General features: G+C 43.1%; 1 protein-coding gene across 1 annotated transcript in view; it reads left to right on the top strand.

The window, feature by feature from the left end:
- LOC144599072 (uncharacterized) overlaps nucleotides 1-27203 on the top strand; it is a 91712-nt gene that overhangs the window by 33675 nt on the left and 30834 nt on the right. The window contains exons 15-20 of the mRNA XM_078409794.1: nucleotides 564-748; nucleotides 2060-2246; nucleotides 20739-20887; nucleotides 22643-22745; nucleotides 24425-24607; nucleotides 26485-26629. Of these exons, the coding sequence (XP_078265920.1) occupies nucleotides 564-748; nucleotides 2060-2246; nucleotides 20739-20887; nucleotides 22643-22745; nucleotides 24425-24607; nucleotides 26485-26629 (952 nt within the window). The remainder of the gene's footprint in view (nucleotides 1-563; nucleotides 749-2059; nucleotides 2247-20738; nucleotides 20888-22642; nucleotides 22746-24424; nucleotides 24608-26484; nucleotides 26630-27203) is intronic.

Raw genomic sequence — 27203 nt, 5'->3', positions numbered from 1 at the left:
ATCTACCTTGGAGTCTACTACTATCTGATTTATAAAATGTCATACCCTTAACTATTCCACAATGGGCACAGTAATTCTCCAAATAATCCTCTTTTGAAGGAGGAACAGAAGGATACAATTATACAGGCTGTGCGGCAGAATATGAGAAACTAACCACCAAAATAAGCTGACCTTATTCCACTGTACATCACTGCATTACTGTGGAAGGATACATTTTGATGCCTTGATTCGTAATAGTGTCCAGCAGACTGCTGCATTAGAGTACTCATGATTGGAAAATTTGGATGCTTAGCATTTGGCCATGAAATGTTGGCAAATGTCTGAATTGAAATTGTCTGAAAACTGTTGAGCCATAGACCTTTCATCGGTCTTAATTGCTTTAATCAAAAGAAAGGCACCTTGCTGCTTCATTCACAACATGCTCGAGAACTATTGCCTGGATGTTGGTTTCCATCCTTTATATTGAAATTGGTGCCACTTGGTGCCACCGTCCTTTTCAACCAGAAATTTATTTTGGTTATTTGTGAGAGAATGATAATTGATGGAATTATTTTCTCATTTAGGGAATGGAGTGCTAGATTGGAATCGGAATCTGAAGTCTATCAATTATCGTCTGCTGTGCCCAAATAACAAGGTAGTCAATGTCGACAGGTACAAGGAGTGCAACTTGGCCAAAGTCCCAGCACACGCTGTTGTGACTCGAGCAGAGAAGAGGACAGATGTTGTTAAAATGTTGAAAGAGCAACAGGTGAATACAAACGTTCTGTGCCTGACTATATGATGCAGAGCGACTTCATAGTTGAATTGTACCATGCTTTGAATCTTGATTTCTCCCAACAATGATTCATGGCTCAGCCAAAAAGTTTCCAGCAAAACCCTGACTTGGTATTTCTCTCCAAAACTCCACAGTTCAATTGTTACATTTAAACTTCATCTCACTATTTGATCAAAATACAATTCAGTTCAATTGTCCAGCACATGTTTTCAAATTTATGACCTCTGAATCTGACGCATGATGTGTAAAAATATCTCACCTTAATTAAATTACTGAGTCATGTCTTCTGCAATTTCTTTTGTACACTTTTGTTATATTTCAATGTGTATTTAATTTCTCTCTTTCAGATTAATTCAATATCACACTTACCTATTCATTAATTACCTTATAAAAATGGTAACCGGTCTCAGCTTAAGGTCAAGTCACTTGCTCACTCTTAGAAGCAGACCTGAAATGCACCATTTCTGCTAACGGGTTATTAAGTGTCATGGTGACCCTGAGATTCCAATGGTTGGCCTTCATCACATAAACCAGATACCCAGGACATTTTCCCATCTCTTCAGAGAGTCCTCAGACAGGATAATTGAGACCGATATTTAAAAACATTTCCTTTATTGGTAATATAGATTGTCTGAATGGATTTCTTCTGAGATCTGTCAACACACCTAAATTTGTCTGAACATGTTGAGCTCTCTCTCCGTCTCCCTGACTCTCTCGTGAGTGGGCATCCATAGAACTGTCCTCTGTGAAAAGGAGAGTATCAAAACTGAACCCTTGACTTTTTCCTTTCCTTGGCATATTGAGAGTAGGATTCAGGCAGTCTTGAACAACAACCATTTTTTAATACCTGGAAAACTAACTCTTCCTGAGATTGTTGAAATAACAGCCCATTAAACCATTAAAAGTCCAATGTTTAAACTACATTAGGATGTCTAGAGATATTGTTCATTACGTCAATCTGATGGCTATTTCTTTTGGTTATATATTCAGGTGTCAGGTACAAGGAGAGATCAATGTGTCTAACCAGTCCAACAATGTATTCATTTAGTGAATGTACGATAACTTTCGTGATCAAAATTCGTCTAGTTCCTTTTAAAACCCAGTAAAGTTCCTTCACCAATAATGCAGCAAAATAAATTTATATATATGCATGTACAACATTCATTCTAAAACATATATATTTCAGAAAGTAGTTGGTCCTGTTGCTATGTTCTGTGTGTATAATCTACATGTAAATCAATGGATAACACTTGTGACACCAGTAACCTTTGCTTCTTATTCCAGGTGAAACATGGTTTGAACGGGACCCAGACAGCCGCATTTGAGATGTTCAACTCCAAGAAATTAGGAAAGGACCTGCTTTTTAAGGATTCAACACAGTGCCTCATTGAATTCCCTAAATCAAGTCAAAGTTTCCTGGACACACACTATGTGGCAGCTTTGGAAGCACTGTATAAATGCAAACCTCCTGGTAAATATTGATGAAATAGGAATACATCTGCTATTGCATGTGTTTCAAGTAAGAGATATCAGGGTTCACATCAAATACTTTCAGATCATATTTACTGCAGAAGAACAATAATGATACTTGGGTAGATATTTGGACTTGGGTGAACGTTTCTTCTTCTTAAATAGGCAACAAGGACATGGTGTCCAAAGAGTGTATTTCTGTACTGTGCAACTCCATGATTCTGTGACTATGATATTCTCATTATTTGTGAAAGAGGAACTTTAAGATTAATGAGGTTCCCTTAGGATAGGGTTCAAAGGTTGACTTATAGTGACCCCATCAATTCTCAAAGGGTCACAGAGTTGCCGAGCAGAGAAATGGGTCCTTCGGCCCAGCACATTCATGCCCACACTTTTTGCTCAACCATTCCCATTGCATTGGCCACAATTAGACCCATTTCCCTGTGTATCTTGTCTATTCAAGTGCCCATCCAAATATCTCTGAAAGGTGGCATTGGGTTTGCAAGATTCCAAGCAACCAACTTTCACTCTAGGCACGTTTCAACTTTGCTTTCTTCATTTCCCCAATTGTTCAGTTACACATCCTCTCTCCACCTTGGCTCGTTTACTGCCACTTGTCTATTCATGTTGAACTTGCAAAGAAAGTTCCTCTTTACCTGTTGTGATGTCGGGGATGACACCGGGTTTGGCAGTGACCACACCAACACTCGCAGTGAGATGAACTCGCGTATTATATTTTGCTTTACAATGACAAGAAAGTCCAGGACCACATGGGGGCACTATCCTTTGCTGTCACCAGCGCATGTGTGGTGACACTCACAATCTCAGGCTTGTCCCGGCAGCTCAGTCCTGGAAGGAGGCATCCTCAAGAGAGGTACTGGCGGTCTCAGGTTTATCCTGGCGGCTCAGTTTTGGGCTTAAAGAGGCGGCATTGGCAGTCCCTGAGTATTCCTGGCAGCTCACTGTTTGCCTCAGTGTGTGGGCGTTGTCCCTCATTGTCAGTGAACAAGAAGAGGCACTGGCAATGCAGGCTTTTCACAACCACTCAGTCTCAGCCTCAGTAGAGGCACTGGTTGTCTGGGGCTGCTTCCTGGCAACTCAGTCTTGACCAGATGGTGGCGCTGGTGGGTCTCGGGTTTGTCCTAGTGGCTCAGTCTTCCTTGAATCTGTGACAGGCCAACGCAGGTGGGCACCTCACTTTCTCTCCTTTCCTCTCTCTTTATGTCTTTTTCTTCTCTCACCTTTTCCCCATCTGGCTAGAAAGCCTGGGCTAAAAGGAGTAGGCTGATGTGGTTCAGGTGTCCAATTTGATGTCAGCTAATTGGACGCAGCTGTTACCAATGATACTGGGGATTGGCCTCTCCTGGCCTGTCAGCCAGTGGTAGGGATCAGAGCCGCATCAAGAGGGTGGTGTCAGACTATGTATAACACAATGGCTGGAATATAACGGCATTATTGCAAAGGATGTCCAATGTGAGAACTATTAGAACATGATAATAATTGTATAACACAATGGCTTAGAACATGGCGATATGTTCTAAATACCTGTTTCTTTCTATTCCAGTGCTCCAGGATATATGCTCCTTTGAGAAATGCTGAACATGTATGACCTGACAAGACTTCGGGCACAATGTAATCCAGAATGCCAGTTTATATCCATCAGTCTGAATGCAATGACAACTGCATAACATTAACTCAAATCCTTTGAATGTATTTGTGTCAATCATTGATAGCATGAATAATGTATTCAATGGCAGAATCGAAGGAATTGGGGTTTAGTTGTGGCTCAGCAATAAAAATAAATAAACTCTTGCTTCTTCTGTGTTTTCTTTGTTTATTTCTGGCAGTAATTTTTATGAGGTTCGTGATTCAGCTATCACAAGGGAGGTTTAATCTTTTACATGCAGTTTTTAAGGTGAGTTGGGAAGAATGCCCCAGAAAGTGCCCTGTATGGATGGAACACTTATGAATTCAGGGCTATGTGAGTGGAGGGGTGGAGAGATTGTAGAGCTGGTACCTTGGAACTGTGTCAGTCTTCTGCGAAGACCCAGTCTTCCATATCTTATCATGAGACACAAGGTGGATAAAGCTTCTGTCCACCATTGAAGAATCTCCCCATCTCCCCCTCTTCCCCCCTTCTTACCCCCCCTCCCTCCCCTACTCCCTCCCTCCCCTACCCCCTCCCTCCCCTACCCCCTCCCTCCCTCCCCCCCTCTCTCCCCCCCTCTCTCCCCCCTCTCTCCCCCTCTCTCTCCCTCTCTCTCCCTCTCTCTCCCTCCCTCTCTCTTCCCCAGCCGGTTGAATATTTTTGGCATTTGCTGTTTTTCATTAGACCAGTTGTTAAACCGGGAGTGGGTATTTTAGAAATGGATTGCATTTGCAATCCAGAAGGTTATAATAACCCAGCTGATGGGAAGAAACGGATGACACAAAGCTAGGTGGCAGTGTGAGCTGCGAGGAGGATGCTATGAGGCTGCAGGGTGACTTGCACAGGTTGGTTGAGTGGGCAGATGCATGGTTGAGTGGGCAGATGCAGTATAAAGTGGATAAATGTGAGGTTATCTACTTTGGTGGCAAAAACAAGAAGGTAGCTTATTATCTGAATGGTGTCAGATTTGGAAAAGAGGAGGTGCAACGTGACCTGGGTGGGTGTCTTTGTACATCAGTCACTGAAAGTAAGCATGCAGGTACAGGCAGTGAAGAAAGCTAATGGCATGTTGGCCTTCGCAGCGTGAGGATTTGAGTGTAGGAGCAAGGAGGTTCTACTGCAGTTGTGCAGGGCCTTGGTGAGACTACACCTTGAGTATTGTGTGCAGTTTTGGTCTCCTAATTTGAGGAAGGATATTTTTGCTATTGAGCTAGTCCAGCGTAGGTTCACCAGGTTAATTCCCGGGATGGTGGGACTGACATATGATGAAAGAAAGGGTCGACTGGACTTATATTCACTGGAATTTAGAAGGATGAGAGGGGATCTTATAGAAACATAAAATTCTTAAGGGATTGGACAGGCTAGATGCAGGAAAAATGTCCCCCATGTTGGGGGAGTCCAAAACCAGGTTGTTACAGTTTAAGAATAAGGGGTAGGCCATTTAGGACTGAGATGTGGAAAAGCTTTTTCACCCAGAGAGTTGTGAATCTGTGGAATTCTCTGCTACAGAAGGCAGTGGAGGCCAATTCACTGGATACAAAAATTTAAGAGAGAATTAGATATCGCTCTTAAGGCTCACAGAATCAATGGGTATGGGGAGAAAGCAGGAACGGGGTACTGATTTTGGATGATCACCCATGATCATATTGAATGGCTGTGCTGGCAGAAGGGCCAAATAACCCACTCCTGCACCTCTTTTCCATGTCTCTAAATTCCCTCTTGTGTTTTCCTAAAATCTACGAATGCAGTAAAACAAAGAATCACATTTATAAGATAAATTTCACTCCATGCTGCTTGGCCAGTTATATGACCAAAAGGATATCTCATCTCATTTGATTATATTCACCTGAAATTGCTGAAATAAAAATTGAGCAGGAAATATAAACTACGAGGTCAGTTTGTAGTGATGTGGCCATTCTGGTGACACCAATGATTTCTACAGCTACAAGTTGACCTCTTTTCCAGTGTTTCTTCTAGGCCCCACAGTTCCACACCTTCAAATCGTGCCAGCATTCCCTCTTGCACACAATGACTTTGCTGGGATGATAGGTACAGTGATTTGCTGTGATTGTGGAGATCTTTCAGTTCTTCCTTTCAAAATACATGGAGTTTGCCCTGCACCAGGTGTGGTGATAAGGAGATCACTTTGGTTGTACAGACAATGGCTCTGCAACATTTTGCCATGAAAGATTTTTGCTGAGGGTTTGCTTCAGTGTAGTACATCCCTTTACATGCATTATTTGTCAGGTGGATCGGACTGTTCTCATTTATGTCCTCTTGTACATAGGCATGCGGACCAACCTTGTTTCATAAAATAACTTGTACCCACCTGACGAAATTAGCACAATTTAACATTGCTTTGGACAATTAAAAAAAATCAATCGCCACAATCACAGAATGATATTGCAGTGGTTTACTTGTGCCCCTGTACATCGGAGATGCTGTATTGTGGTCTAAAGTTATATAAGAAAATAACTGCAGATGCTGGTACAAATCGTTCAGGTCCAGACCGTTTCTGGACCTCACCATCTCCATCACAGGAGACAGATTAGTGATGGACATTTACTATAAACCCACTGACTCGCACAGCTATCTGGACTACACTTCTTCCCACCCGATCCCCTGCAAAAAGTCTATCCCCTACTCCCAATTCCTCCGTCTACGCCGCATCTGCGCACGGGATGAGGTGTTTCACACTAGGGCTTCAGAGATGTCCTCGTTCTTCAGGAAACGGGGTTTCCCCTCCTCCATTATAGATGAGGCTCTCACTAGGGTCTCTTCTACATCCCGCAGCTCCGCTCTTGCTCCCCCTCCCCCCACTCGCAACAAGGACAGAATCCCCCTCGTTCTCACCTTCCACCCCACCAGCCAACGGATCCAACAAATCATCCGCCAACATTTCTGTCACCTACAACGGGACCCCACCACTTCCGCAGAGACCGTTCCCTCCGTAACTCCCTGGTCCACTCGTCCCTTCCTACCCAAACCACCCCATCCCCGGGCACTTTCCCCTGCAACCGCACGAGATGCAACACCTGTCCCTTTACCTCCCCCCACAACTCCATCCAAGGACCCAAACAGTCTTTCCAGGTGAGACAAAGGTTCACCTGCACCTCCTCCAACCTCATCTATTGCATCCGCTGCTCTAGATGTCAACTTATTTACATCGGCGAAACCATGCGCAGGCTCGGCGATCGCTTCGCTCAACACCTGTGCTCGGTCCGCATTGACCAAACTGATCTCCCGGTGGCCGAGCACTTCAACTCCCCCTCCCATTCCGAGTCTGACATTTCTGTCATGGGCCTCCTCCAGTGCCATAGTAAGGCCCACCGGAAATTGGAGGAACAGCAGCTCATATTTCGCCTGGACAGCTTGCAGCCCAGTGGTATGAACATCGACTTCTCCAACTATAGATAGTTCCTCTGTCCTTCTCTTCCCCTCCTCCTTCCCAGATCTCCCTCTGTCTTCCTGTCTCCACCTATATCCTTCCTTTGTCCCGCCTCCCTGACATCAGTCTGAAGAAGGGTCTCGACCCGAAACATCACCCATTCCTTCTCTCCCGAGATGCTGCCTGACCTGCTGAGTTACTCCAGCATTTTGTGAATAAATACCTTTGTGGTCTAAAGTTAGATGCAAATGGACTGAAACCCATTGAAGGCGAGGTTGATGCTGTCATATTGATGTGTGGGTGCCTTGGTTGTTAAACCAGAATAAAGCACAATCCTGGTTTTAAAGCTCCTGGTGTCCTGCTAATATTATGAGAGTTGGAGCCAAGATAGTCCCTCAAAAAAACACTGGACTAGCAGGAACCCAATAGGTTCATGCAAATCCTCTCTTGACGCCAGACAAGAAGGTGATCGTGGGAATCACAATTCCAGAAGCTTTAATTCCACCTTGCTATCTTTCATTGCTTCTCATTAATTTCTTACTAATCCATTACACAGGGTGGAACACATCTGACTGAATGGGACTTTGTGCCTTCCACAGTTGTAGGATCCTTTAATCGTGATTTCGAGCACAGATTCCAGACGGAAGGAGTCATCACAAATCTCAAGCACGCTCTTTCATTCACGGCAGATGTATGGTGCGTGTTTTGGCTGATAATAAAGGAAATACAAAACCAGAAATTATCTTTTTTCAAGGCAGCCCTGACAGCTCAAGGCTGCTAAAGCCCAGCTGAACTGTCCCTTGAGGTTCATTTCCTGATTTAAACTGAAGGTGTGTAGCTGGTGTCTTGTTACAGCTTCATGTTGACCAATGCTGCTATGTTAACACACACTGGGCAACCCATTTAGTGACAACGAAATCCTTCTGCTCATTGACCTGGATTTTCACCCAATTTGGCTCCCACTTTTTGACCCAATTGTCAAAGGCAGAGAATTTAGACGAAGGCTAGTTTAGCCTTCCAGAGAGATGAATAAGATCACAAGGTCATAAGGAATGGGAGTAGAATTAGGCCGTTCGGCCCATGAAGTCTAATCCGCCATTCAATCATGGCTGATCTAGCTCTCCCTCCTAACCTCATTCTGCTGCCTTCTCCCTATAACCTCTGACACCTGAATGAAAGTGAAAAATGTGGATGTTGGAAATAGTGCAATGTTGTGGCTACAGCACAAAACACTGGCCACAAAAGGCAGTAGATGAGTGCCAAGGAATAACACATGGCTGTGGTAGCAGGTCTGGGTGAGACCATGGTTGAAGAAATGGAGAACAGTGGAATTCACAGAGGACATAACTTGAATACTTCGCAATGGAGCAGTGAACCCTAGGCAGAAGAAACTGAAGATATTGGAATCTGTAGCAAAAAAAAAGGAGGGCAGGTGGAGTAACTCAATGGTCGGGCAGTATTGTGTGCAGGGAAATGGACAGTCAACGTTTCAGGTAAGGATCCTTCAAGCACATTGGACAGACCACATTTCGGCTCGAGAATCTTAATTTAGATTACGATAGTCAATGATTCAGATCTACGTGAAGGGTCTCGACCAGGAACGTTGACAGTCCATTCCCCTCCACAGATGCTGCCTGACTTGCTGAGTTTCCCCAGCTACTCTCCTTTTTTTGCAAGAGATTCTAGCGTCTCTAGTGGCTCATAAATTTTGACCCAATGTGAGTGAACACCAATTATTCAAGTGGTGACTGACTCCCATGACCTTGATGACCTCGTGGGTCCAGGCTTATTCACATCCATCATGGCAGCTTCAACCAGCTTGCCTTGATGCAACCTGGCTTTCTGCTCAGATTTGGCAAAGGAAAGTGAGTCAGGAAGGGTGCATGCTTGGCAAGGGTGGGGGCCCCAAGCAGTGGGTCAAACCATTCGCTTTTGCTTTGCTGAAACACAGATTGGTGAATGATATGGGAGGACAATGCAGGCAGAGACCAGGGTTTGGTCGGTCTGCTACAACATACAAGTCCATGGTATGTTAATGACAGACAGGTATTCATGTGTAGCACGGTGGCGCAGCAGTAGAGATGTTGCTTTACGGAGCTTGAGAACTAGGTTTGATCCAGACTATGGGTGCTGTAAGGAGCTTGTACGTTCTCCTTGTGACCATGTGGATTTTCTCTGGGTGCTCCAGTTTCCCCCCACATGCCAAAGACAGAATATTCCTGTCCACTGGAATATTTCATCCGAGCAGTCCCTCATGGAAGTTTATACATGGAGCACCTCTTGCTTCTAGTCACTGAGATAAAGCTTTGCATTGAACGTCCTCAAGACACTGCAGAATAAAGAGCTGGTGAATCTTGTCGGGTGGCATAGAATAAGTGAATGGGATGGGACTGCTCTATATCAAATCCAACTTCTCCCATTGTGTATCCCTTCAGAAAACATTTGTTCTACTTCAGAGGCTGCAGATGTTTAAAATATAATTTTCACATTCGCTATCATCGTGTTCTACAAGCTCAGTTCTACCGCACAGTTCTAGCCACCTGAGTTCACACCTATGGTGCTGTATGTATGGAGTTTGCATGTTCTCGCTGTGACTGCTTGAACTTCCCCTGGGAGCTCTGGTTTCCTTCCGTATGCTAAAGTCACGTGGTTTAGTAGATTAATAGGCCGCTGTGAAATGTCGGTGATCATGGAAGGAGCAGGAGACATTTTTAACAGCAACTTGAATGTTGCTCTGAATTACATGCTTGACTGCAACAGATGGTGGATAGAGTCATGGAGTCTACATCACGGAAACAGCTCCATTTGACCTAACTCCTTCATGGCAATCAAAATGCCCCGTCTAATCTCATCCCATTTGCCCCCAATTACCCCATATACTTCTAAACTGTTATGCGTTTGGCCCATATCACTCTAAACCTTTTCAGAGATTTTTACACTCTTAGTCTTCAGGATGTAACTCACATGCTGAACAATGAACAGTTCAGTGCAACCCAGTCTTTATTAATACTACAGGCATTCAATCATGCGTTATCACTTCCAATGATTCTGCATTTAACGCATCGTGCTAGCTTGTTAGTCATTACATTACATTATAAGGTACAAGGCTTAGATTCATTGGAACTCACCAAAATGGGAACACTAGTGGGGTGCCAGACCCCCCAAATCTGCCCCATCATTTCATATGATAATTGATTACCTATACTGGCCTGAAATCTTCGTCTGTGCCAGTTCCCCAAAACCTTCAATTCTTCAATCTGTCAAATATTTATCTACTTCTACCTGAAATATATGTAAGGATCCAGCCTCCACCACCCCCATAAGCAGGGAATTCCAGAGATCCATAGAACATAGAACTGTATAGCCCTTCAGTCCATAATGTTTGTGCCGAACATGATGCCAAGATAAAAAATCGCATCCACCTGCACCTGATCCATATTCCTCCATTCACTATCCTCAGAGAAGTTTCTGCAAACCTCAGATGTAGATAACTATGAGAATCTATGCTATTAGCTGACATAGTCAATTAAAGATATTGTATTTTGTTGTAGTAGAGATGGTTTCTTTTGTTGTTTTAGCTAATATAAAATGAATGCTTATTTTCAGTGGAAAGCAGTAAGATGGATGCTTGTGGCAGAAATGTTATCCTTGGGAACAGAATGTGTTTGTCCCTTTACGAATGATAAGGAGTGTACAGAAGAGATGGGGCTATTGTCCTCTCCCACTACTCTGTCTGACTGTGAATGCTGTGTATTGAAACAGTAAAGCAAGGTCATGCAGCTGCGAGATTGCTCGTCTATAGAGATGAAGAAAGTTTCTTTCTTAATAACAACTCCTTATATGGGTGCGTGTGAAAGTAGGAAAAGTTTTGGATCCACTCTAGGTAAATTGATGCGTTTCCCCAAAAGCATGTGACTTATATTAATGGTTTGGTTTCTGAGCATGTGACCTGTATCAATGATTTTGTCTTCTCTGTAACCATGGGAATTGTATTAGATTTGTAATTGGTCCTTGATTTCTTTTTGTCACACCTCTCTTTTTCTGTATAAAAAAGTAAACAATCGTAGAGAAGTTGTTCTTCCCCTCCCCTGAGTTGAGATCTTTTCAGACACTAATATTGTGTGTGTAGATCCTCACGGGAAGAACCCCATGGTGGAATAAATCTGATGTGCTCATCCAGTATCACGTGTGATTATGCAGACTGAAGGTAAAGAACTTGATTTAACAACTAGACCCTTACATAAAAGTTATATCCTCTTGATCATGACTCTCCCAGTAACTAAAACATCTCACTATCTACCCTGTTAAGCCCCCTTTGAATCTGACACTTGTCAAAAAGGTCACCCCTCATTATTTTAAACTCCAAGGAATACAAAATCCAAACAGTCTAGCCTCTCTTGATTAGACATCCCATTCATCCCAGAATTTGGTCTAGTGAATAGCCTTTGGACTAAATCCAATGCTACTTTATACTTTTATTTAGGTAAGAGGACCAAAACTGAGTACAGTATTCCTAAGGCCTCACCAACACCCTGTCATAGTCGTAGAGTCATAGAGTGATCCAGTGTGGTAACACCGGCCAACCTGTCCCAGCAGCACTAGTCCCACCTGCCCGCATTTGGTCCATATCCCTCCAAACTTGTTCTATCCATGCACTTGTCTAACTGTTTCTTAAATGTTGGGATAGTCCCCGTACAATGTCCGTATTCTTAACTTGCATCCTCTTCACAATTAAGGCCTACATGTGCTGTTTTACTGCTTACCTTCTTGTTGGATCTGCCTGCTAACATGTTGTGATTCATGCAGGACAACTAGATCCTTCTGAACTTCATTAACTTTCAGTTCTGCTCCATTTAGATCACAATCTGTCTTTTGATTCATCTTGCTGAAGTGCATGATCTCACACTTCCCCAAATTAAACTCAATTTGCCAGGTTTTCACCCAATCCCTCATTCCACTGCTACTCTTTTGCAGAGACACAATGTCCTCATCAGAACATGTCTTTCCTCAGGTAGTCTGAATACATCTACTCCATTGTTTTCTCACCCATTTGTCAGGGAATCGAGAGATTGAAGATTCACATGGGATCCAGGTCTATTTCGCATGCTAATGGATTATTATATGTAATTTTATGTTTGTTTATTTCTAAGCTGATACAGAGAAGCCAACTTTTCTGCAGAACAAAGCAAAACATCTATTATTTACCTTTTTCCAGTTCATCCTCAGCTAGCTACAGCCAAATAATATTAACAACTGATTACCAACGTTACCAGCATTTGCAGCCAGTTGTCTAATAATAAATAAAGAGATGCTGAACCGTTTCATGGACAGAATATAGACAATAGACAATAGACAATAGGTGCAGGAGTAGGCCATTCAGCCCTTCGAGCCAGCACCGCTTTGAATGAACCTATGTTCATGGTCTGTGAGCCAGAGCAATGGTAAGAGTATTCCATGACCTTGTGTATTGAGCCCAAACTGTCTTAATGCTGATAAGGGAGGCCTCGCTGATCAATTCTGTCTGAAACCACAGAAATATCAAATCTCACGACACCTAATTAGTTCTTCATTTTGTAACTTGACGTGACCATTCCCCATTTCATAACATATCTTTATGTGCATTTCTAATTCTAACTGTTGCTATGCTGTTTTCACCTTGGCCATCACCAACACATCCATAATGTATTCACCTTTGATTGATTGATTGATTGATTGAGGAGGGGGAGGGGGAGGGGGAGGGGGAGGGGGAGGGGGAGGGGGAGGGGGAGGGGGAGGGGGAGGGGGAGGGGGAGGGGGAGGGGGAGGGGGAGGGGGAGGGGGAGGGGGAGGGGGAGGGGGAGGGGGAGGGGGAGGGGGAGGGGGAGGGGGAGGGGGAGGGGGAGGGTTCTGCACCAATGCAGTAGAGGTTTGGGCCCAACGGGTCCACGGTCTAGTTGTTTCTTAAACGCCCGAGAGGACCTGTCTCAACCACCTCCTCCGGTAGCTCATTCCATACACCCACCACTCTTTGTGTAAATAAGTTACACCTCAGTTTGCTATTAAATCTTTCCCTACTTTGGGCAAAAGACTGTGCATTTACCTGATCTATTTCTCTCATACCTCTGTAAGAACACCCCTCATCTTCCTGCACTCCAAGGAATAAAGTCCTATCCTGCTCAAACTCTCCTATAGCTCAGGCCCTCAAGTCCTGGCAACATCCTCGTAAATTTACTCTGCACCTTTTCCAGCTTGACAGCATCTTTCCTATAACATGGTAACCAAAGGTACGCACAATGCTCCAAATATGGTATCATAAAATGCTGGAGTAACTCAGCAGGTCAGGCAGCATCTCTGGAGAGAAGGAATGGGTGACGTTTTGGGTCGAGACCCTTCTTCAGACTGACGTCAGGGGAGGGCGGGACAAAGGAAGGATATAGATGGAGACAGGAAGACAGTGGGAGAACTGGGAAGGGGGAGGGGAAGAGAGGGACAGAGGAGCTATCTAAAGTTAGAGAAGTCAATGTTCATAACGCTGGGCTGTAAGCTGCCCAAGCGAAATATGAGGTGCTGTTCCTCCAATTCGCGGTGGGCCTCGCAATGACATTGGAGGATGCCCATGACAGAAAGCTCAGACTGGGAGTGTGAGGGGGAGTTGAAGTGCTCAGCCATCGGGAGATCAGGTTGGTTAGGCGGTTAGGAGATCAGGCGGACTGAGTGAAGGTGTTGAGCGAAACGATCGCCGAGCCTGCGTTTGCTCTCGCTGATGTAGAGAAGTTGACATCTGGAACAGCGGATACAATAGATGAGGTTGGAGGAGGTGCAGATGAACCTCTGCCTCACCTGGAAAGACAGTTTGGGTCCTTGGATGGAGTCGAGGGGGGAGGTAAAGGGACAGGTGTTGCGTCTCCTGCGGTTGCGGGGGAAAGTGCCTGGGGAGGGGGTGGTTTGGGTAGGAAGGGCCGAGTGGACCAGGGAGTTATGGAGGGAACAGTCTCTGTGGAAAGCCGAAAGGGGAGGAGATGGGAAGATGTGGCCAGTAGTGGGATCCCATTGGAGGCGACGGAAATGTTGGAGGATAATTTGTTATATACGCTGGCTGATGGGGTGGAAGGTGAGGACAAGGGGGACGAATGGGGGGAGGGGGAGCAAGAGCGGAGCTGCGGGATATAGGAGGCCCGAGTGAGAGCCTCGTCTATAATGGAAGAATGAGGACATCTCTGATGCCCTAGTGTGAAACACCTCATCCTGGGAGCAGATGCGGAGTAGACGGAGGAATTGGGAGTAGGGAATAGACTTTTAAAGTCTATCTTAAACTTAGTAAGAAGTCTTTCATCACTTGCGCCCATACTTCCCGGTAGACTTTTACACTTTGAACCAATACATGGAGAAAGGATCATTGGAGAATTGTACAAATGAGAAGGAGCAAGCAATCAGCAATTAACCAGAGAATTAACCTCCATTAATTAACTCCAGAGGACTTTGCTGCAATTCTGCACATATTGAGTTGTGCAACCTTAAGAGGGGGGAATCAGTTGCAGAATGTTTTTATAGGGTCATCGACTTGCTGCCTGTTAATGTATTCTTATTAATATGACATTATGATGCTTCTGGCATCAAATCAGCATTGGATATTATGATCGATTGGCTTTATGTACTTGGCATGGAGATTTACTTCATGCTTGCTATCACTATTGTCCAAATTTGCCAAACATGCCTAGATGTCATTTTGGAGCTATAATTCATAGCACTCAGAAATTGATGTTACGGAGTCCAAGATGTTATCTCAGAGTTACTATTATAAAGAGTGCTACTCTCTTTCCCTGCTATTAGTAAGCAAGCATAAAGTAGGAAAAAGAAACAAAGGTCAAAAAGAAGGCAGAGGGGGAAGAATTGGGAAATTATCACAATGACAATCAAATCGCAAAATAAATTACTAAAGGAAGGAAAGTAAATAAAAAATAGAAAAATAAGAAAATCAATTAATAGCCTCAAATCTGAAAGGGTTAAGTACCTAACAATAAAAAGATAAAAAGGATAAAAGAACACTGTTGACTGATTACAGAATTGCAAAAAGAAAGCAGAAAGATTTCTATGTTTCTATGTTTCTAATGCCTCCCTAACTATGTAAAAAATATGTGACATCTTTAAAATTTCTCATCCCAATACAGAAGGCCAGATATGGCATCACTTTTGTGATTCAAGATAATATTTTTCAAGTTGAAAGGGAGGACGGAACATTCTGGATAATGTGTGTAATGAGTTTGCAATCTAGTGTCACACACAAACATCCCTACACAGGGCAAGTGAACTTCGAACTTAAATAGTCAAAGCCAGAAAAAAACCAGAGAAAGAATAGTTGAATAAATCAGACAAATAAAATGTTTGATGCAATGAGGGTAACCTAAAAACAAGGATGAAAAACAGGAAATATGTGATCTAAATGCCCAAACAATAATCTTTGCACTTATTAAATTAACTATTGTCTAGAATTAGTGGTAAATCCCCTTCAAGTTCCCTTGGAGATTATACTCTGTTCCTCCTCTGCATTCCTTGTGGCTTAAACAAAGGTGCATTTGTAGGTAGCACAGGTGGGTTGAGTTTCGGTAAATGTACCAATGAAATATAACCCAAGCAGACCAATGTCAGTGTATCTCATTCTGCCAACTTTGTAACCCTTAGATATATAAGGCAGAGAGTAACCCAACATTTCACCAACAATCTCCTGCACAGCAGATTTGTGACAGAGCCACAGAACCTCTCTATTCTGGTTTGACAAGATGATTTATCTGCGCACTGTTGTGCTCGCTGCAAGTATTTGTGAGTATTATGTTTGCTTTGCTGGAATCTTAATTGAATGCTATTTTTCCACATGGGTCATTCATTGCCAGATATAAATATACGTCCTAATTTGTTAGTTCCTTAGCTAAATATGAATCTCCTTTGTTACATCGATCCAGAATAAACAATTGAAGCAAGGTTCACTCAGCTGGATGTAGGATCCATATGAAGCTTAGCAGAAGAGCTTTTTCTGGTGTCCTATTTAAAGATATTTCCTTATCCAACATCACAAAGACGGACGAAATGTTCATATTTCATTTCTGTTTATGGGTACTGGTGAAGCATATTTGGGTGACGTATTTACTATTTACTACACTAAAGCACCATTTCAAAACCATTTTATGGTTCACATTGTACTTTGGAGTATCACTAGTTTGTGGAATACGAAGAGAAACACAGCAAGCAATTTGCACACTGTGAGGTGTTGTTAATTCTGCAATCAAATCACATGCATTATTATGCAGAGATATGTGTTAGGCTGAACATCAAGGGAGTAATTTCCCTTCATGTGATGCATGCCCAATGGAGGACACAGGAAGATATCCTCTGAAAGTTGCCACATCTTCAATTCTGCTTTGGAGTAATACCATAGACTTTAGAACGTCTTTAGAACTTTTATCTGTGATTGCAAGTGTGTCAAACAGCTAGAACAAATAATTTGCAGAAAATACTGAAATTACGAAAAAGTTACAAAAATAAATGGGATGGGGGAACGGAATGTGCAACTTGTACAGGAGAGAGAAGGCATAACTACACAGAATGGAGAGGGATAATATGGGGGGGGGAATGACAATTAAAGATGTTTGAAAAAACAATAACAATAATGTGAGAGAAAACAGACAGAAAATGAGAGAAAGAGGGAGAGTGCTATGTGAGAAAAAGAGCAATTATACAGAAATAACTGTTATATATGAAATGAAGTAGAAGTCTGTGTGAAAATTAGTTGAAATTGCACATGATAGCGAGAAAGAGCAGAAATAATGAGGTAAGAGAACAGAATAGAAGATAAAAGATGCATTTTATATCATGAACAGAAACAGCTAAGGCATATGTGTGTTTGTGTGTGTGTGTGTGTGTGTGTGTGTGTGTGTGTGCGCGTGTGCGCGTGTGCGTGTGTGTGTGTGTGCGCGTGTGCGTGTGTGTGTGTGTGTGTGTGTGTGTGTGTGTGCGCGTGTGCGCGTGTGCGTGTGTGTGTGTGTGCGCGTGTGCGTGTGCGTGTGCGTGTGCGCGCGCGCGTGCGTGTGTGTGTGTGTGAATTATAGAATCAAGAGGACAGTGGTTAAATAAGGGATAAGTAGAGGAAAGAAAGTTATTATGTAATGGAGAATACCATTGTGTACAGCGCTCAGTTGTAAGAAGAGAAATGTAATCGTACTAGACCAAGTGGAACCGTTGGGCTCAAACCTCTCCTGCATTGGTGCAGAACCCTCTCCTCCCACCCCTCCTCCTTCCCCCTCTCCCATCCCTTCCTCCTCCCCCTCCCCCTGCCCCTGCCCCTCCCCCTCCCTCCCTCTTCCCCCTTCCCCTTCCTCTCCTCCCCCACTCTCCTCCCCCCCTCCCCTCCCCCTTTCCCTCCGGCCCCCTCCGCCTCCTCCCTCCTCCTATTCCCCTCCCCCTTTCCATCACCTTCAACTACCCTTATACTCCCTCCATCCCCTCCCTCCTTCCCTCCCTCCTCCCTCCCTCCCTAGGAGATAGATTTAAATTTTAAAATGTGAATAAATTAAAAAATATAACAGATTTCAATGAAACTTCTTCCATTAGCACCAAAGGGATGGTGGTGAGTAAGGTGGACCTAAAATTGTCACGCTATTGTGTACTGTTTTTGCCGCTGTTCAGGAACAAACAAACAAACAAATGAGAGTTTTATTATCATATCATATCATATCATATCAGCCGGAAACAGGCCTTTTCGGCCCACCAAGTCCGTGCCGCCCAGCGATCCCCGCACATTAACACTATCCTACACCCACTAGGGACAATTTTTACATTTACCCAGCCAATTAACCTACATACCTGTACGTCTTTGGAGTGTGGGAGGAAACCGAAGATCTCGGAGAAAACCCACGCAGGTCACGGGGAGAACGTACAAACTCCTTACAGTGCAGCACCCGTAGTCAGGATCGAACCTGAGTCTCCGGCGCTGCATTCGCTGTAAAGCAGCAACTCTACCGCTGCGCTACCGTGCCGTAACAGTATTCACTGGACAATAAAAGACAGCAACAGATCAAAGTGATTAATGAACTTAGGTTTAGGGATACCCTGTGAATAATTCTGTAACCAAACCTGTTGCTACTTCTGGTGACATTATGGAGTTATAGAGTAATGCAGCACTGAAACAGGCCCTTCAGCCCAACTCGTTATGCCGATCAAGATGCCAATAGACAATAGACAATAGACAATAGGTGCAGGAGTAGGCCATTCAGCCCCTTCAAGCCAGCACCACCATTCAATGTGATCATGGCTGATCATTCTCAATCAGTACCCCGTTCCTGCCCTCTCCCCATACCCCCTGACTCCACTATCCTTAAGGGCTCTATCTAGCTCTCCCTTGAATGCATTCAGAGAATTGGCCTCCACTGCCTTCTGAGGCAGAGAATTCCACAGATTTACAACTCTCTGAGTGAAAAAGTTTTTCCTCATCTCCGTTCTAAATGACCTACCCCTTATTCTTAAACTGTGGCCCCTTGTTCTGGACTCCCCCAACATTGGGAACATGTTTCCTGCCTCTAACGTGTCCAACCTCTTAATAATCTTATATGTTTCGATAAGATCCCCTCTCATCCTTCTAAATTCCAGTGTATACAAGTCTAGTCGCTCCAGTCTTTTAACATACGACAGTCCCGCCATTCCGGGAATGAACCTAGTAAATCTACACTGCACACCCTCAATAGCAAGAATATCCTTCCTCAAATTTGGAGACCAAAACTGCACACAGTACTCCAGGTGCGGTTTCACTAGGGCCCTGTGCAACTGCAGAAGGACCTCTTTGCTCCTATACTCAACTCCTCTTTTTATGAAGGCCAACATTCCATTGGCTTTCTTCACTGCCTGCTGTACCTGCATGCTTCCTTTCAGTGACTGATGCACTAGGACACTCAGATCTCATTGTACGTCCCCTTTTCCTAACTTGACACCATTCAGATAATAATCTGCCTTCCTATTCTTACCACCAAAGTGGATAACCTCACACTTATCCACATTAAAATGCATCTGCCATGCATCCGCCCACTCACACAACCTGTCCAAGTCACCCTGCAACCTCATAGCATCTTCCTCACAGTTCACACTACCACCCCACTAGTCGCTGCCTGCCAGTCTGAAAGGGATCCATTTATCCCCACTCTTTGCTTTCTGTCTGTCAACCAATTTTTTATCCATGTCAGTACCCTACCTCCAATACCATGTGCTCTAATTTTGCCCACTAATCTCCTATGTGGGACTTTGTCGAAGGCTTTCTGAAAGTCGAGGTACACCACATCCACCGGCTTTCCCCTGTCAATTTTCCTAGTTACATCCTCAAAAAATTCCAGAAAATTTGTCAAGCATGATTTCCCCTTCGTAAATCCATGCTGACTCAGAACGATCCTGTTACTGCTATCCAAATGCTCCGCAATTTCGTCTTTTTCTGCCCCATCTAAGTTAGTTCCATTTGCTCGCATTTGGTCCATATCCCTCTAAACCTTTCTTATCCATGTGCCTATCCAAGTGTCTTTTAATTTTTTTTAAAAAGCACACAGTGTTGGAGCAACTCAGCGGGTCAGGCACTGACCCACTGGGTTACTCCAACAGTTTGTGTCTTTTAAATGTTGTTATTGAACATGCCTCAACTATCTCCTCTGGCAGCTCATTTCATATATGCATCAGTCTCTGTGTGAAAAAGTTACCCTTCAGGTTCCTACTAAATCTTTCCCTTTTCACCTTAAAACCTATGTCCTGAACCCAGTACATTGATGCAATCGTAAAGAAAGCCCCAAAATGCTTTTACTTCCTTAGAAGATTAAGGAGATTTGGGATATCAACAAATACTCTCTGAGTATCTATAGGTGTATGATAGAGAGCATATTGACTGGTTGCATCCTGGCCTGGTTCGGCAACTCTAACACCCAGGAATGAAGGAGATTACCAAGAGTGGTAGACATTGCATGATCAATTACAAGTACTGTCCTCCACACCATCAATGGGATCTATAGAAGGCGCTGCCTCAAAAAGGCAACCAGTATCATTAAAATTGCACACCACCCTGGCAATGCTTTCATTTCACTCCTATGATTGGAAAAAAAAGGTATAGGGATCTGAGAACCCTAATGACCACCAGGTTCAAGAATAGCTTCTTCCCAACAACCCTCATGCTCTCAAACAGAACATAAAAATACTAACTTCAACTATGAACTATGCACTTGCCTTGGCTGCACAAAGGACTTCAAGTTTTTTGCACCAGTTTTAATGAGGTTTTAATTTATTAAATGTTGCTTAGTATATATTATTTATGCATATTGTGTTTACAGGCCTGTTATACTACTGCAAGTAAGAATTATTGGTACATATGACAATTAACAGTCTTGACTTGAACCTTGTATAATTTCTGCACTACCTCTCTCTGAGCTAATTGCTATCTGAAGCTCTTTATCTTTTTGCAGCCCTCTTATTTGCGGATGACCAGTTGATCACCTGGTGTACAATCTCCACAGTGGAATTATCAAAATGCAATGATTTGAAAGATGTGATGAAAAGTAACTTTGAATGTATAATGAAAGACTCGGTTGAAGCTTGCTTATCTGCTATTAAGGTAAAAGTGTATTTGGACTTGTCCTAAGTTAGCATTCCAAATATTTAATCACATGGGTTGCTTTACCATCAGAACAGTAGATGGCACTGTTTTTTATAATTCCATCTAAACTGTGACTGTCCATATCAGTGAATGGGAGTCCCCTCTGTTGTTGGTCCCTCCCTCTAACAAAGTGAACTGTTGGTAGAAGAAACGTTTGTCAGAGCACATTCTTGCCTCTGGAGTGTAAATTCCAGTAGCTATCTGCACTTAGAGTATTGGCATGCTGAGGTGATGTTTGGGAAAAGGATTCATTATTGAGGGTGTTGAATAGCCCTGAATCCAAATTTTATTTGTCTCCTTAATAATACGTGAGCATGTTCGCTTTATGTTAAACACTGGTCAGAATTGCACATACTACTCAAGGTGGCCATAACTCCAAGTATGGGATCAGCAGATGAGCCTGTAATGATGCTGTGATCACCTGCAGCTATATCCTAATCTGCCTAATCCATGATAATATGCTTGGGATAGTTACATATCAAGATGAGGTTCCCACTTCAACCCCACCTTTGCCCAGGATAAGCTATGCTATTGTGCAGTTAATGGTGTTCCTCCATCATGTGTGGGAAAGAACATGGAGACTAATCTTCTTCATAAGTCACAGAAGAAAGCCATTCAGCACATCAAATATATGCTGTCTTTTAAATCATTCCACTCAGTCACATTTATTTACTTATTTCCCACAAACTACTTTCTCTCACATGTTCATCAACTCCTTCCTGATTCTTCTGCTGCCCACCTACTCTGTTTCTGTTAATCACAAGTTTCTGTTAATCCCATTCTTTCACAATATATAAGTGCAAACAAGTCGTATGTAAATACAACAGGAGGTGCAAAGAAAAAGATACCAGAGTGCAGATTAGAGTGTTGTAGCATGATAGTGTTACAGTTATAGAGAAAAAGACAAAGGTGCACAATTAGGTAGCTTGGAAGATTGGGATTCCATTCTACCTTTTCGGAGGACTATTGAGCAATCTGGTAACAGTGGGGAATAAGCCGTTCCTGATTCTGGTGGTGGGTGCTTTCCGGCTTTTGTATCTTGTCCGATGGGAGGGTGGAGAAGAGGGAATGACCAGGATGAGAAAGGTCCTTGATGGTGTTGGCTGCTTTCCTGAGGCAGCATGAATTGGATTGCATGATGGTGTTGATAGTGGGGTGGCTGGTCAGCATGATGGATTGGGTTAATTCACAATTCTCTGCAATTTCTTTTGTCTTGGACAGAGCTGTGATGATAGAATGCTTTCCACGCTGCATCTGTCGAAGTTGGTAAGAGACATTGGAGACATCCTACATCTCCTGAGGAAGTAAAGGCTTTGATGTGTTTTCTTGACCCTAGCTAAAAGTGGTTGGTTCAGGACAAAGTGTCAGTGATATTTACACTTAGGAACTTGCAGCTCTCGACCATCTCCACCATGGCACCGATCATGCTTATTAGGGTGCTTACTTCACTTTGCTTCCTCAGATCAATAACCAGCTCCTTCATCTTACTGACAGTGAGGGACCCAGGATTAGGAAGTCTCGACAAAACAATAGTGAAATGGATTTTATGAACACAAAAACGAAAGAAAATTAGGAATAACAAAGTACAAATCCAAAACTTACTGGAAGGAGATACAGAATTAATGAGAGGAATCCCTTTATCCTAGGTATAGGCTGATTATAAAGACGTGATATGCCAGTCTATTCAACCACCTTCACATTTCTAATCCTCAGAATGGAAATGCAGATGCCATAACCGTTGATGGGGGAGATATATATAAGGGCGGTCTTTTGCCTCATCCACGTCTTAAGCCGATCATAGCTGAAGTTACTGCAGGTAAAGACTGATTAAATGCTGCCAATAAAACCATGCCTGAAAATAAGAGGGAAAGTCACTGTATTATTTTAAATGACTTCCCAGAAGACAATCTGCTATCTGCTTGTGATTCCAGACCACAGGAATGTGTTTGTCACTGAAGTGGTCCATCAAGTAATTCAGTTGTATGAACACCACTATTGTGGTATGAATGAAACAGGGAGTGAAAATGACAAATCACAAGCTGAGCATTGACCCATTTTCCAATCCATATGTCAGACTTGTTGGCACCTACTTCAGAGTAAAATGGACCAGGCTACCCAAATTACTGGGTGCACATACAGCAAAGGCACTCTCATCCCAATTACAGATGTAAGGACCTCGTTATGAACATCTGAGTTGAGGGGGTGTCCCACAGCAAGCAACAACTTGTCATAGTGATTCTCAAAGAATCATACCATAGCATCAATACCCTGGACTCTAACCAAATTCTCAGTCTTTCCTGTCCCCTTCAAGCCAGACAATAATAATAATAATACATTTAATTTATATAGCGCTTTTCAGGATACTCAAAGACGCTTTACAGAGCAAACAAGACATTAAAACAAACAAACAAACAAAAGATTTGTCCAGACGGAGAATGATATGCTCAGAGAAAAGTATGCTTTCAGGAAAATAACATGACAGGCTCCTCTCCAGCCATCCGATAACCAGTGACAGGACCCTCTTCAGCCATCCCTATAACCAGTGACAGATTCCTCTCCAGTTATTTTATAACCAGTGAGTGACTCCTCTACAATCATCTCTCTAACCTGAGATGGCGGCCTTATCAAAGTTCTCTTCAATCTGCAATAGATCCCTCTCCAGACTGATATCTATAATGTGCAAGACCCCTCTTTGGAATTCCCCATAATCCATGGAAGACCCTATCCAGTCATCATCACACCCAGTGATGAACTCCTTTCCAGACACATCTTCACAACCTGATGGACACTTTCTAAATTATGTGGTAGACTTTTCCTTAGTGATTTCTATAACCTGGAGAGGGGTCTTACAATATTTGATATTCCTCTCCAAAACAACCCCTGCAACAGTCTTAATCCCGCTGAATAATTATTGAATTCACTTGCACTGAACCCACCTATTTTGTTCTCAGTTTTACGCTTACAGTCTTAGTTTTGTTTAGTTGAGTTTAGAGATACAGCATGGAAACAAGTCCTTTGGCCCACCGAGTCCGCGCCGACCAGCGATCCCCGCATATTAACACTATCCTACACACATTCGGGACAATTTTTACATTTACATTTACATTTACCAAGAGAATTACCAAGAGAATTAATCTACAATCCTGTACGTCTTTGGAGTGTGGGAGGAAACTGAAGATCTCGGAGAAAACTCACGCAGGTCACGGGGAGAATGTACAAACTCTGTACAGACAGCAACCATAGTCTGGATCGAACCCGGATCTCCGCCGCTGCAAGCACTGTAAGGCAGCAACTCTACTGTTGCACCACTGTCCTTTCTACAGTGCTCTTGAAAGTAACTCTCTATTGCCACACTTTGAGATATATTGACCTTCAAATTTGCATCTGAGGTCTTCATCAGAGGCGCTATATTTTATGTGCAGAATAACTGGAGTATCAGAATGATATTTATGAATGGTTCCAACATGACTGATGGTACATTGTATATTGCTACAGGGGGATTCTGTTACTATGCCGTCGCAGTGGTCAAGAATGAAAGCAATTTTGGGTTTCATGAGCTATTGGGCCAAAAATCTTGCCACACAGGCCTGGGCAAATCATCTGGCTGGATTGTCCCAGTAGGAAGTATTTTGAAATACAACCTAACATCCTGGAATGGAGTTAACCCCATTGAACAAGGTAACATGTGGTACTTTATATTCTCAAAAACTATCTCAATATTTATAATTGGCAAGATAGAAGATCTTCATACTGTGATATCATTGAATTCAATAGCAGGCACAATGCATTGGGCCAAGATATACTGCAATTATATAGTGAATGGCATAGGATTAACAGAAGGATATGTAGAAAGAGACAGATACCAGTCACAGAACGACCAAGCAATGATGACCCAAGAAAATCTTGGTGAATGCAATGAGAGTGGTACTGTATAGAGCTAATCTTGCAGAGTTGCATGAATGGGTGACGTTTTGGGTCAAGACCCTTCTTTAGATGCGTCTTCTTCTGAAGAAGGGTCTCAACCTGAAACGTCACCCATTTGTTCTCTCCGGAGATGCTGCCTGTCCCGCTGAGTTGCTCAGCATTTTGTGTCTACCTGAAATTATAATATGCACTCTCCCACTTCAGCTTACCATTACGTGCAATGAATCCAAAATTCTGATCCATGTTTCAGGATCTGAAAGGAGATTTTTTTTAAAGTTCCTTTTCAAAACACAGGCTGGCTTACAGATCACACATTTTTCTCTCGGAATAAATAAATTAAGGATTATCATATCATATCATATATATACAGCCGGAAACAGGCCTTTTCGGCCCTCCAAGTCCGTGCCGCCCAGTGATCCCCATACATTAACACTATCCTACACCCACTAGGGACAATTTTTACATTTACCCAGCCAATTAACCTACATACCTGATGGGCCAGATTTTGTGGTGGTGAGGTATCCAATAATATCTTATTCTTGCATTCTTTACTGTAATTATTTTTCATTTCCCTTCTCTCTTGTTGGTCTTTTAAACGTGTTGGTCCTTCATTTGATTCTAACAATGCCCTTCTCTTTATTTCCTTTCTGTCATACTCCACATTCAGACTTCCAGATTCTTTCCTCTCTTCGATTTTTTTTCTCTCTCTATTTTGTTATCTTCTTTGAGGGGCCACCAGGTCCATTACCTTTGTCGATTCACTCCCTCTTGTTTCGGTCTCTCACCCCACTTTTGCCTCCCAGTTTCATGTCTCTTTTTTCTTTTCCCTGAATTGCACCATTGCGTTTCGGTGCTTATTAGTGGAGGAAGCAGGGATGGAAAACCTGGCTCCAAAGCCAGGTTTAATGGGAGCATCTGAATCTACTGGTGACGGACAACAAACAATAGGCTGAAACATTATTGGTGCAGGCTAGGATTCCCACAGCTAAGCTGGCGTGAAGGAATTAGCTCAGCGTTGGGTTGTCTCAGACATGGTGTGGAAGGATAATGACTGTCTTGACCACTATGGAATCATTAGCTGGATATTAGACTACCCCAGCTAGTTTTAGTTTTAATTTAGTTTTAGAGATACATTGTGGAAACAAGTCCTTTGGCGTACCGAGTCCATAACGACCACGTTACGTTAGTAGAATCACCTACACTAATTCTATCCTAGACAATATTTTTAGAAGCCAATTAACCTACAAACCAGCATATCTTTGGAATGTAGGTGGAAACCGGAGGCGGCACCCTGAGAAAAACCACATGGTAACAGGGAGAACGTACAAACTCAGTGCAGCCAGCACCCGTAGTCAGATCAAACCCGGGTCTCTGGGCCTGTAAGGCATTAACTCTACCGCTGCACTACTGTGTGGCCTAGGGTGGGGTTGAGGTGGGATTTACTGAGTGTAGGACTGTTGCAGCTAAAGTGAGAATGCGGAGATTCACACACCAAAAACCTGGTGCGATATTGCAAGGTCTTTTTGTTTGCTTTGCTGATGTTACTTAATTCTTCCACTTTTGATGGGTATTTTAAGGCTGCTTCCCCATGCATGAAATCTAATCCTCACTTACTGCATTTTTGTTTCCAGTTGTGGCAAATTTCTTCTCTGCCAGCTGTGTTCCAGGTGCCAACGCAACTTTCCCGACACTCTGTGAGCTGTGTATAGGAGAAGATGAGAACAAATGCAAGCGATCACATGAGGAACCTTACTATGATTATTCTGGAGCCTTTCAGTAGGTGTTTTTAAATCATTAATGTTTCTGCAGAACAGCAAGTTCCATTTCTCTACCGTTAGGGTTAGGATTATTATTGCCTTGTGTACCGAGGTACAGTGAAACGTTTTGTTTTGTATGTTATCCAAGGAGTCAGAAAATACAATCAAGCCGAACTCAAATACAACAGGTAGAGATACAGAAGGTGGAATGTAGTTCTTAGTATTTTAGTGCACCAGTTCCAGAGAGAAAGTCCAATGTCGACAATTGGTTGTTTGTGAATCGGACAATACCCTAGCTAATGGAAGCACCGTTCAGAAGCATGATAACAGAGGGAAAGAAACTGTTTCTGAGTGTGGTGGTGTGTGCTTTTAAGGTAGACACAAAATGCTGCTCTAACAGCAGGACAGGCAATATCTCTGGAGTGATGTTTCGGGCCGAGACCCTTCAAGCTTCTGTATCTTTTGCCTGAAGGGATTGGGGAGACAAAGGAATGACTGGGGTGGGACAAGTCTTTGATTATGTAGATATCTCTCCCGAGGCATTGAGAAATGTAGATGGAGTCACTGGTAGAGAGTCAGGTCTGTGTAATGGA

This window comes from Rhinoraja longicauda, chromosome 13 (assembly GCF_053455715.1).
Source record: "Rhinoraja longicauda isolate Sanriku21f chromosome 13, sRhiLon1.1, whole genome shotgun sequence".
NCBI lineage: Eukaryota > Metazoa > Chordata > Chondrichthyes > Rajiformes > Arhynchobatidae > Rhinoraja > Rhinoraja longicauda.
This window is presented reverse-complemented; position numbering and strand designations above follow the sequence as displayed.